General features: G+C 36.2%; 1 protein-coding gene across 2 annotated transcripts in view; it reads right to left on the bottom strand.

Moving 5' to 3' along the window:
• LAMA2 (laminin subunit alpha 2) overlaps window positions 1–13127 on the bottom strand; it is a 637958-nt gene that overhangs the window by 466159 nt on the left and 158672 nt on the right. For both annotated transcript variants that reach the window (XM_054254427.2, XM_054254428.2), the window contains exons 2-3: window positions 9249–9419; window positions 252–364 (exon numbers count right to left, since the gene is read on the bottom strand). In XM_054254427.2, the coding sequence (XP_054110402.2) occupies window positions 252–364; window positions 9249–9419 (284 nt within the window). The remainder of the gene's footprint in view (window positions 1–251; window positions 365–9248; window positions 9420–13127) is intronic.

Raw genomic sequence — 13127 nt, 5'->3', positions numbered from 1 at the left:
AAACAGAGCCAGCACCTAATTCAATTCTAAGCTCTTTGCAGGCTTCCATTTGAGTTGTGCTTTAGAAGTAAATGCTGAATACTTTTAAATGACAATATGCCATATGAACACGACCCTTTGTTCATCCTACCAAGAAAACAATGGAGAGTGATAAGAAAGGTATCCTTTCACCCACAAACCCCTAACTAAACAAATAGAAAATGTAAAATGCAATTTCAAAAGTGGAAATGACAAAAAAAGAGGAACTATACCTGCTGTAAATCCAGTGTAATTGTCACGTAATGGTATTCAATTCCATTCTTAATACTGGGACTCTGCCACCAAGTGTTCTTTCCATCAATAGCGTTTGTAATCGGGTGTCTCTCTATCGAGTTAGCAGCATCATGTGAAAGAAGAAAAAAAGATTATATAATTAATTTATAGTTGTTTCTTTAAAGTAAAAAAAAATAAAACTGTTAGAACAATCATCATGCGGATGTCAAACATTAAAATACTACAAAAAGAGAGCAATTCAGATTCTGAACAGAGTTTCTTCAAGACAGCTGTCTCATAGAACCATACAAGGTAACGGGAAATGATTACATGCTTAGGCTGAAGGAGAATGAGCTGGTCAGCAATCTGGCTATCAACCAAAATGGGCAACTTGAAAGGCAACTACACAAATTAAGTGCAAAGTGTAATATAATTTAATATTATATAATATTAAAATCTAATTTATGTGTCAATCATTCCAAAAAGCAACAACTATTTGAGACAGCTCTAGTATGCCATCAACCTTGTTAACAGAAACATAAAATCCCAACTTCTGGTTGAAAGATACTTGAATACTTGCCTTCTGACACATTCATTTTTATCAAGACTTGGAGAGTCCAATATGTATCTGGCTTTAACATAAAATGCTGTTAAATTTATTCTATGAGATATTGAGACTCAGAAACCAATAACCAAAAATATAGCATCCTGGCATGCTGATTATTTTAAATGAAAGGCCCTTGGAGACCAGAAAATGCTGAAATAAGTTTTACTCTGATACTCCTTTATCTGCTTACAGTCTGATCACACCAAGAAGAAGAGTTTCCTCTGGCCCTCTTGCTAAGTTTTCATTAACTTAACTTATTTCACACGAAGAGAGACTGAAGTCTCTCAACACACCTGAACAGACTTCTGTTACAAACCACTGTCTGTTCTGTGGGCACAAAGACTTTGTCCCAGGCCATTGTATGGGTCTTGAATTCACCTAAAAATCATTTACTATTTTCCAAATTGCCGTATTTTCCCCATCCCTCCTTCTTTGTGAAGAAAGGTGTGTCTACATCTGTGTCCCCATTGGGTTATTGGGTAATCATCCTCCTGTGATTCTTCCATGTTATGCATGTTAAAATAAATTTTATATGCCTTTCACCTACTAAGCCAACTCTTTTCAGTTGATTTTTCAGCAAAGCTTTAGAAGGCAAAAGGGAAGTTTTCCCTTGGCCCTTACAGAAGCTTTTTACAGCCAGCCTTTATCTTGCCAATTTTCTACCACTATTTAATAATACGATGAAAGATAACCCAAACCTCCCAACCAGCATTTGCCTGTTGCCATCATCACTTAGTCTAGTGGAGGAATCTTTACAATAATGTCAAGCAAGAAGACGATGGCACATGAAACTCTGTCTACCAAAAAACCACAGATCTGCTTTCACTTCAGACATATGAGAATAGGACCAATTGTGAAAATCAAAAGGGAGATTGCAGATGGAAAATAGGAGGTGTGGCAATCCTGCAGACCTGTGATCCTTGTTGCATCTCCCTCCCTTCTTACAATCCTCAAAGCTCACAGTCCTCATCTCTTCCCATTTTAGCTTTGCGTGTCTCACAAGAGCAGCCACTACTCCTGGGCTGCGAAGCCCTCATTGCATTTTGGTTCCCAGTCATTGGTTCTTGTCTGAAATCTTTGCTTCTCATTTTCCAAGTAATATAAGGTCTTTTTCTTTCTGCTCGTCTAAATAGGGCTTGCTTACACATGAGGGAGAATGACAAGAGTGGAGGTTGTTGATGATCATGTTTCTATTTCCAAGGCTGCAGTAAGGGCACCTAAGTTCCTCACATCTCACTAGAAAGTCAGCACATTTGCCCATTGAAATGTAAACAAAGTGGAGGTGAACTTCCCTGAACTCCTCTGTTTGTTATAAATTAAGGATGCTTTGGGTTGTCAGTCCTGAGAACTTTCATCAAACTAATTATCTGGGAAGATTTGAGTGGCTTTCAAATGAGTGGCTTATGAATGGCCTTTTAGATTAGAATACAATCCCCTTTAAATTTGTAGGAATACCTCAAATAATGAACAAATCACATCACAATAAGGAACAAACATGGACTCTCAAATTTCCTACCTAATATTGCAATTTAGCCAAGTATTCCAATAATATTGGTGATGAAAGAGGTGGGGTAAGCTAGATATTCCTCCTGGCACCAGCACGTAACTGACCACAGTTAGTACGTAACTGAACACAGACAAATCACTTCAACCCTATGTGTCATCTCAGATATAGGAATAACAAAATTCCTCTCACAGCAAGGGTTTCCAGATTCATCATCTTCAGGAAAAAAAGTGAAGTTAAACATAAAGTGTGGCAGATTTGTGAAACTGATATAGGAGTTCCAGCTTTTAGTTTTTCCAAGTGGTAATAACCTCCAGTCTACATCTATCACTTAATAAAGCATCATTATTATTTCATAAATAAAGGGCATTTAAAAACCTACAATAGTTTTTTAAAAACCATAATATCAAAATGGAGAACAATTATTTAAAATGTATTCTATTTTCATGAAAAATGTGAAAAGTTGTTCTCAATTTCTTCCTTTGCCATGGACCAGCAAAAGCGTCTTGAATGTGAATCCTTTATTCACAGGGTTACTTATGAACAGTATAACTATGAACATTCTAACCATTGCTATGCATATACATAAATGAGTGATACATTTGTTCAAAATGTATTATTCTAAATCTTAATTAGAGACAAATTGCATTTAGTAAAAACATGTGAAAAAACAATAAAAATAAAGCAAAACTAAGCCCTCAAAGCAACAGGAATCTGATAGTAAAGTGAAATTATCCTTAAAAGAAAAATTTTATTAAAAGATGAATATTGGCAAGGTGCAGTGGCTCATGTCTATAATCCCAGCGCTTTAGGAGGCCAGGGTGGGTGGATCACTTGAGGTTAGGAGTTCAAGACCAGCCTGGTCAACAGAGTGAAACCCGTCTCTAGGAAAAAAAAAAAAAATTAGCCAGACATGGTGTCAGTCACCTGTATTCCCAGCTACTTGGGAGGCTGAGAAAGGAGAATCACTTGAACCCAGGAGGCAGAGGCTACTGTTGGCCAAGATCATGCCATTGCACTCTAGCCTGGGTGACAGAGCAACTCCATTTCAAAATAAAAGCTAAATACTCACTAAATTTGCCATTTTCAGATTTGTGAATATTTTTGTTCTATATCAATTTGTATTAAATGCAAATATTATGTATTAATAGAAATATATATTTTATTTATATAAATAATTATATATTTTATTATATATTATTTGTAATTAATATATAATAAATTGTAATAACATTTACTGAAAACATAAAGGCTGTGTTTTGAGATAGTTATGGTATAATAGTCCTATTCCAGATATGGATATTCATATTGCAAATCTTAATATGACTGTACAGGACAAAGCAAAAATATTTCATTGTTATTGGTAAATTTTTAAATTCAACTTAACAGCTGGCTGGACTTTATTTTCCACCAAATCATCGTGTTAGCCCTCCACGGAGATGAGGTTTTCTGTCTCATTAACGAAAAGTATAATTGCTGAATATATTTAAATATTAGCATTAGTTAAATTTTTCTGTTGAAGCTAGGGAAAATGTCAGGTCTTTATGATGACAGCATATACCAGAAGCATAACTAAATACCAAATAAATGACCCTGGTAACATAAGGGGGTGCTGTAATTGGCATATAGGGAATCAAAACCATAAATGAAATATTATTGGCACTGATTCTGAAGAAAAATAAATATCACAGAAAACATTCCCCAAATATCCTCCTGAATCTTTTTTACAGATTGTGAGTTTAATATGTGATAGAAAAAATACACACACAAGCCCATTTCTAAATCAAATTCATGGCTCATAGGTAATTGTGAGAGAAGTTGTCTAATTGGAAATTTTGATATCTGCCACCTTAGGTCAAATTGATAAGAGAATTAGTCATGACAAGGAGGACTGGGAGATGAATCAACAATTAACCATAATCCCTATTATGAAAGTTTAATCATAATTAATTTGCAAATACTGATGAATTGTTGGCACAGTTCCCTTTTTAAAAAGGAGATAGAAACGTATAACATCCTCAAGAGGGATAAATATGCAAGTCAATCCAAAGGCTAACTACAACTGAAGACTAGATAGGAAATCTTTGATGAGGTAAACCTTTCAAACTGCTAGTTTTTAATTAGAAAGCAAAGTATATTAACAGTCAAAAAGTTCAAGGTTCATTTTTTTTGCAGGGTGTTTAAGTGCAGACCTTCCATATTATTCTCAAAGTTCACTGAATTTGTAGAATTTTACCATCTGTTCCTCCAACTTTTACTAAAATATATTCATACAGTTTATTGCTAGATTTTTACTCTTGTGGGGTTTTATTCTTTCTAAATTTGTAGTACCAATGCATAATTTGGAAATGTGGAATGAATCTGGTCATTTAAAATAATCATGTAGGTCAGGCGGAGTGGCTCACCCCTGTAATACTGGCACTTTGGGAGACCGAGGAGCAGATAATCTAGGGTCAGGAGTTCAAGACCAGCCTGGCCAACATGGTGAAACCCCATCTCCCCTAAAAATACAAAAACATTAGCCCGATACAGTGGCGCCTGTCTTTAGTACCAGCTACTCGAGAGGCTGAGGCTGGAGAATCACTTGAACCTGGGAGGTGGAGGTTGCAGTGAGCTGAGATCACACCACTGCACTCTAGCCTGGATAACAGACTCTGTCACAAAAAATAAATAAATAAAAATAATAATGACAATCATGCAAAGTAAATCCAGACTGTGACAAGTTTAAAAATCACTACAGGTAAATAAAAATAAGGAAATATCATAACTTATATACACCTTGCTTTTCTGAGATAGTTTATCTTCAGTTTCAGTGTGGAAAAACATGGGTAGTATTGCCTGAATATAGATATCATCCATGAGATAAAAGGTACTCTGAATGTAGAACTTTCAAGAGGGTGAAAGACTGAAGAGCTCTTGAACTCAATTTGACAAATACATCTCATCATTTTTCCAACTAAGAATAAAAATAATTGAATGGTGAACTCAATTATTTTCTACCCCAATATTGTATCATTCTCCATACCATTTTTATGATTGTAGTCATTTTTCTTTCTCTCCTTTCTTGTGTAAATATTATATATACATATGTACATATTATTGTATATACATAATATTTATACTTATTTATGTACATATATAAATTTATTTAATATTATAATTATGTGTATATTCTGTTATGCAACATTTCATATATTTAATGTTTAATTTGAATATCAGTTTAATAAATGCCTAAGTATATTTATATGCCTGCATGCAAATACACACACTTATGGTTTTGCATATTTTCTCTCTCTGATTCTCCCTGTCTGCACAGCCCATCCTAAACACACATCTACACACCCGAACCTCCTCCCCACAACTCCGTTCATGCCCCCAGACTTTCTCACATTCTACATGAACTTATCAAGGCCAGCAGTCCATGAACCAATGATGGTTTTCCTCCATCAGGCTTTAGTGTCTTGCCTAATGAACCTGAAACTAATAATCCATCAATCCATTTACTTTCTGCCCTTTTCTTCAATTTTCTTGCCATCTTCTTCCATTCCACTTTCCCTGTAATGCTCCAAGAGTATCAGTCCAAATGTTTGATTCTTTATTTTACTCCATATGGAATTGCCACTGTATTCTTATTATGGCTCAGTGATTCCCTCCTGTTCCCCTGAGAGGCTCATAATCTTAAATATTTGCTTCTTGCCTCAGCAGGTAACCCAGATTTATATCTTAATGAAGAAATCAAGATCATCAAATAAGAAATTTCTCCCAATACTTTCTGGCGTCTGCTGCTATTTATCCTTCCTTCTTTCTGATTTGGTGAATTAAAAGTATGTATCTTCTAATATAAGGTTTTTACCTATGCTTAATGAACCAGGTGTTTTTACTTCTAGAGAGATATCACCCCCACCACTACTTTGTCATCAGCTTCCCTGGCCTTCTCCCTAAGCATCTAAACTAGCTCAAATGTCTCTTACCTTTGAAAACCTTTACAACTCCACAGCCTCCTCTGCCCTTCATTCTCTTTCACATCAAGGATACTTGAGAGAATATTTCTATATTCACCTCTTCTTCTTCCTCATTCATTTATTACCTCTTCAGTGTGCCTCTTGCCACATTAAATCTGCTGAGTACTTTAGCAAGGTGATCAGTGGGTGGCATTGTTGTCAAAAGCAAGTGAAACCTACTTTCCTACTCAATTATCTTGGAAGCCTTCAAAATTGTTGACTGCTTTTTCTTCCTGACGATTCTTTCCTTCATCATGTATCCAATGCCTCATTTTCCTGATATGTTTTTCCTTGAAATCTCTTTCCTTCTATTGCCTTCCTTGACTGCATTTATCTGAACTTCCTTGGCTTTTACATAAAAGCAAAGGGCTCTGACATATGTCCTTTGCTCTCGCATTCTATACAAGAAATAGCAAACATTTGGGTATGCAACAATATTCCCACTCCTATACACATATCATAACAACTTATATCTTAGAAATTAACCAGAGTCGGCCAGGCTCAGAGGCTCATGCCTATAATCCTAGCACTTTGGGAAGCCGAGGCAGGTGGATCACTTGAGGTTGGGAGTTTGAGACCAGCCTAACCAACACGGAGAAACCTCATCTCTACTAAAAATACAAAATGGGCCACGCATGGTGGCACGTGCCTGTAATCCCAGCTACCCTGGAGGCCGAGGCAGGAGAATCGCTTGAACCTGGGAGGTGGAGGTTGAGGTGAGCCGATATCCTGCCACTGCACTCCAGCATAAGCACCAGAGTGAGACTCCATCTCAAAAAAAAAAAAAAAGGAAAGAAATTAACCAGAATCATTAATAGGTAAGGAAGGTTTCTGGTGGTTGCCTTCTTTGGTGTCTTAACATGTGTTTTTCTAACAGTCTGTGATATACATGACCACCAATTTTAATCACACAATTCCCAATTCCTCATTATATAATTTAGGAATGTAGAAAACATTACTATATTTGAGGAATTGGGACTTGTGTGAAAGACTAAACCCTAATGCAGTCTATGAACTTTGGATGATAATGTTGTCAATGTAGATTCATGGACTGTAACAAATGTAGCACTCTGGAGGGGGATATTGATAATGGAGAAGTCTGCACATGTGTTGGGGCAGGGGATATATGGGAAATTTCCATACTTTTAATTTTGCTGTGAACCTCAAACTGTTCTAAAAACGAAGTCTATTAAAAAGGACAGAGAAAAAATATTGAGGAAATTATAAAATAATATAATTGTGAAGCTTTAGCCCCATGATAGTTCACCTCAATTGGCATTAAGTTTTATTAACCTCTCTTCTCTCTCTCTGCATATACACACACTCATATATATATATATGTATATATATAAATATTTATATAAAATATGTATCTACCTTTGTATATATTCTATATAAAATAATATTAATAAAAAACTATCTTTTGAGAAGCTGAGGCAGGTGGATCACTTGAGGTCGGGAGTTTCAGACCAGCCTGGCCAATACGGTAAAACCCCATCTCTACTTAAAATACAAAAAATAGCCAGGCATGGTGGCACATGCCTGTAGTCCCAGCTCCTTGATAGGCTGAGGCAGGAGAAACACTTGAACCTAGGAGATAGAAGTTGCAGTGAGCTGTGATTGCATCACCACACTCCAGCCTGGATGACAGAATGAGACTCTGTCTCAAATAAAAATAAAATATATATCTATGTATTAAAAAATAATATAAATAAAATATATATCTATCTTTTTATATAGATTACATATAAGTATATATCCACCTTTTGTATATATTATATATAGAGAGAGACAGAGAGAGAGGTAGGGCGGAGAAGAGAAGAAGGCATATCAGAAAGATAGATGTAGATATATCTAGATAGAGATATATAGATATAAAGATTCCTTATCCAGGAATCTTTAGATGACCTTAGCATCTACATGGAGCATTCATGTTCCTTTAGCACCAAATTAGCTTTTCTTTTGCCTCTATTTCCCCTCTAGGTTCTCTAAATCAGGGGTTATGTGTAATTCAATATTATGCTCCAATACAATGCATTGCTAGTAGGAGGTGTTCAAAGGCTTGTTGAATAAACACATCAATGAGTCAGAGATATCACTGTGGTTCATAGAGTCCAGAAACAGGGCTTTACATGGTGCGTTTCCCTAAATCACTTTTCCCGTGGTTGTTAAATGCCTTCATAATCTGGCTCCAGCCTTCTGCTTTAGGCTCATCTCTACTCTCTACCCTTTGGCCCTTTCAGTTCTAGTTATTCCTAACTAATTGAAGTACCCTGAATAACTAGGATTTTCTGTGTAATTCTGATTTCTCCTCCTGACAAGACTTCTCCTCTTGTCCTCCATCACTTATTTACCTGTTTATCTCATACTCTTCTTTAGCTCATATTATTAGTTATCAGCTTGGATATCACTTCTTCTGGCAATCCTTACACCAAGACTGATTTTGTGGCCATCCTCTTCTGCAGAACCCTGTGCGCATTCTTTGCCTTGTACTTACCACACTATTTGTCAGTAGCTCAAAGGCCATACCCTACTTTATTCCTCCTGGATCTTAGGGACAATACGTGGCACATAAATTCCAATGAATGATGATAGCCTGAGTTAATAACCACATCCTCAGAAACCATTCTGGTATCTGAAGTTAGTAAACCCAATGACTGCCATAGGCCTTCAGATGGCGAATCATCTTCAATCACTGTACTTGGTATATAGAAAAACTCTAATAATGTTTGCTGAATGACAGAGAAGGCGCTGGAAGAAGCTTATAGTGGGAAAAAGAATTCTAAGGATTATAAACCCTTTGAATTTAGTGCAATTTGGCCTCAACATCTCACAATTATAGATCCTACCCAGGGCCACACAGAATACACACTAAAATACATACGGTTTGGATTGCTGCTGTTTTGATTGCAGATGCGACACTGGGGGTTCCTCACAGGCTGCCCAGGGACATGTTCTACCAATTTGCAGTACATTTCAGGTCCCTTTTCTCCACATGTTGCATTGGTTGTGATAAGAGCATTAGAAGCAAGATTCAGGACCGCAGGAAATAAACCTGAAAAAGATGGGAAAATGAAGGTGTGTATATTAGAAACAAAGTTATGATTTTGATGCATTTTAAAATGCAATTGAGATAGAATATTTTTCAATGCATTAAACTAACCAAAAATGAATTAGTTAGTGATAAAAACCTGACAATTCAGTATACTACCTAAATACTATGTGTTATTAAAAGAATATGATTTTTCTTTCTGGATCTTAAATATGGACTTTAAGACTCTTTTTAATTTTTTACCTAAGGCTTTTTTTAAGCATTTACTTAGCAAGAAGGTCTTGTCTCTAGGATGCATTCTGAAAACATATAAATAATCCTCTGTTGAAGTTATTGGAAAAATATCTCACTAAATCTTCCATCTTCCATTTCAGCTATTTTATATCCAGTATTAAGACATAATTGCATGTTAATGTTTCTGCACAACTATGCAACTATGTTTTTCATGGTCATTTCATGCTCCAGTTATCTTTTATTGTAAATAATTAATAAAACTTCTTATCTCAAGACTAGAGAAGATAGAGAATGATTATTTTGGAAAGCCATTTTTTACTGCTTTCCATGCTATACAGCAATATTATAAATAAATATATTGCCAGAAACAAGTCATCATAGTAGTCTGTGATCATACACCAGTAATTATATTTTAGTTATCATAGAAGTGTTTGACTTTCATAGATAAAATCTCAGAAGTCCATCTAAGTGTAGGCTGGGGCGATTTTTTTATTCCCTTTGAGAACTGAATTCAGTCTTTCTTCCTGTAACTTAATGTCAATTCTGCTTCATATATGTCTAACATTTGCATTTTATAGACCCTTTTTAATAACAGTAGAGCAAAGTCACTCATTAAAAGCCACTCTTTAATTGAAAAAATCTGTTTTTGGAAAAAGTAAATTTGAGATTACAGATAATTTGACTCTATTTATGGAGGAAACATGCTGACCATCTAGGTGGTTTCAGCTCTATATATGTGCCAAGTAAGTCTGTATCAATTCAACTTCTGATAGAAAGTCCTTCCTGGCCAGGCACAGTGGCTCACACCTGTAATTCCAGCACTTTGGGAGGCTGAGGCAGGTGGATCACCTGAGGTCAGGAGTTCAAGACCAGCCTGACCAACATGGTGAAACCTTGTCTTTACTAAAATTACAAAAATTTTCTGGGCATGATGGCAGGTGCCTGTAATCCCAGCTACTCAGGAGGCTGAGTCAGGAGAATTGGTTGAACCCAGGAGGCAGAGGTTGCAGTAGGCTGAGATTATGCCACTCTACTGCAGTCTAGGAGACAGAGCAAGACCCCATCCAAAAGAGAAGGGAAGAAGAGGGGAGGAGAGGGAAGGGAGAGGTAGGAGGGGAGGGAATGAAGGGGTGGGAAGGGGAGGGGAGGGAAAGGGAAAGGAGAGGAGAAGGGGAAGGAGAGGAGAGGTGGAAGGAGAGGGGAAGGGGAAGGGAGGGGAGGGGAGGAGAAGTGGAAGGGAAGGGGAAGCGGGAGGAGAGGGAAAGGGAGGGGAGGGAAGGGCAGGGAAGGAGGGGAGAGGAAAGGGAAGGGTGAGGCAGACCTTCCTGACTAAATCTCATGGCTTGATATTTTACTGAGATCCCTAGATCTTGAATTTGTGTTTTCTACCTTATCTTCAAAGCTTGTCACATAGCAGGGACAAAGGAGGCACTCAATGTGTTTGTAAAATGAATGAATAAATAGATTATAGGTTATAAATATTAGCTTCATAAATGTTTGTCTGCATCATCTGCAAACAATAATAATTATTATAATCAGAATAGCCAGCATTGTTGAATATTTGCAATGTGCCAAGTGCTCTTGTCAGAAACTGTTCCTACATTACTTTTCTGCATGGACTGATTCTCTACACAAAACATCCACATAAGCTTCATACCACTATTACCTCTAATTTATTAAGAAGGCACAAAGGTTTAAGTAACTTGCCCGTGATTACAGCTAGCAAGTAGCAGAGCTATGATTTGAACTGAAGTAATCTGGCTCCAGAGTCTTTTCTCTTAATCACTCCTCTGAGTGTCATCTATGATGTTGTATGAAACCAACATAAATCTAGTGCTACCTTGCAGAGCTGGTTGACCTTAGAATTGCATTGAAAGAAACAAAAAAGAAAAAAAAAAGTAAATCAGGAAGATTTTTATACTATTTAATTATTAGACTTGTAGGTATTGATTGTTAAAATTTATCTCTGCCAAAAGAGATAATAGTGCATAAAAATTGCAATTACAAATAATTTAAATCTTTATTGTAATCACTTTCAAAAATTCCACAGGTAAATGAATCAAAAAGATCAAGTGACAACTCAGTTCTTGTCTCAATCATTCTTAAGATCTCCCGAAGAGTTGCACCCAAATAATGTTTTCTCTCTTTTTTTCCCTCCCAATACATATGTCTTAAAAATCCCTTGATTCCATTCCTCCAAAATAGTGCCTCCCACTCTCATTTGCCCTCCGGCCTTGTGCTTTTCTCCAGCTGAAAATTAAGGTTTCCAATTTTTCCTGATTCACCAGTGGTACTTGCTTTTTCACTTAATCACTATTTCATTTATTGTTCTGATAAATTTATTCCCCCCTCCAACTCTGTGTTCTCTGTCTCCAACATAATGAGACATTCTGTCAATGTGACATGAGGAAAGCTAATGTAATCATTGGTCAGAGAAATCTTAAACATTCATAAACTATTATTTATTTCATGAGACAGTGTAGTGTTTTATAAAGACTAGAATACTATACAAAAGTTTTTACCTTGTTTTTTTAAATCTTTACCATGATATAAAGCTTAGTGGAAACTTTCTAACAATTTTGTGGAGTTTGTTGGGTTACAAATTTAAAAATAATTAGATGGTCTCCACAGCATTATCTATCTTAGACATTTTATTTTCTAGGTTAGTAAATGATATATGATTAAACAAATAAAGTTTGTCTGTATATCTTTCTCTTTTGTCATTCATCACCATTTTGCACTTAACTATACAACTATTTTTTTCATCAAATATGTTTTGAGCACATATCATGCCAGACAGTAAAATATTCTGAGAATAAAAATATTACAAAGATGGGCTTATCACAGGAAGTAATCTAGCTGAATTTTCAAGGAGAGATGGAAATTTATCTGTTAGGGAAAATGAATAAAGAAAAACCAAGCATATCAGGCAGACAGAATGGCAAATGAGTATGGTCTCTATGCTGAAAGCATATGTGAATGATGAGTGAGTAAGAGTACTTAAATCTGTCATTGTTTCAATATATAATATTATGTAATTGTCTGCATATAGTTGTGGATATAGATACAGATACATATAGGTTACACATTTGAATATACATAATGGTTGATATGGTTTAGCTGTGTCCCCACCCAAATCTCATCTTGAATTGTAGCTCCCATAATTCCTACCTGTTGTGGGAGGGACACTGTGGGAGGTACTGGATCATGGCAGGGGGTGACAGGTTTTTCTCATGCGGTTCTTGTGATGGTCAATAAATTTCCTGAAATCTGTTGATTTTATAAAGGGGAGATCCCCTGCACACACTCTCTTGCCTGCCACCATGTAAGACGTGCCTTTACTACTTCTTTGCCTTCCACCAAGATTGTGAGGCCTCCCCAGCCATGTGGAACTGTGATACCATTAAACCTATTTTTCTTTATAAATTGCCTAGTCTTGGGTATTTCCTTACTAACAGCATGAGAATGGACGAATAC

This window comes from Callithrix jacchus, chromosome 4 (genome assembly GCF_049354715.1).
Source record: "Callithrix jacchus isolate 240 chromosome 4, calJac240_pri, whole genome shotgun sequence".
NCBI lineage: Eukaryota > Metazoa > Chordata > Mammalia > Primates > Cebidae > Callithrix > Callithrix jacchus.
This window is presented reverse-complemented; position numbering and strand designations above follow the sequence as displayed.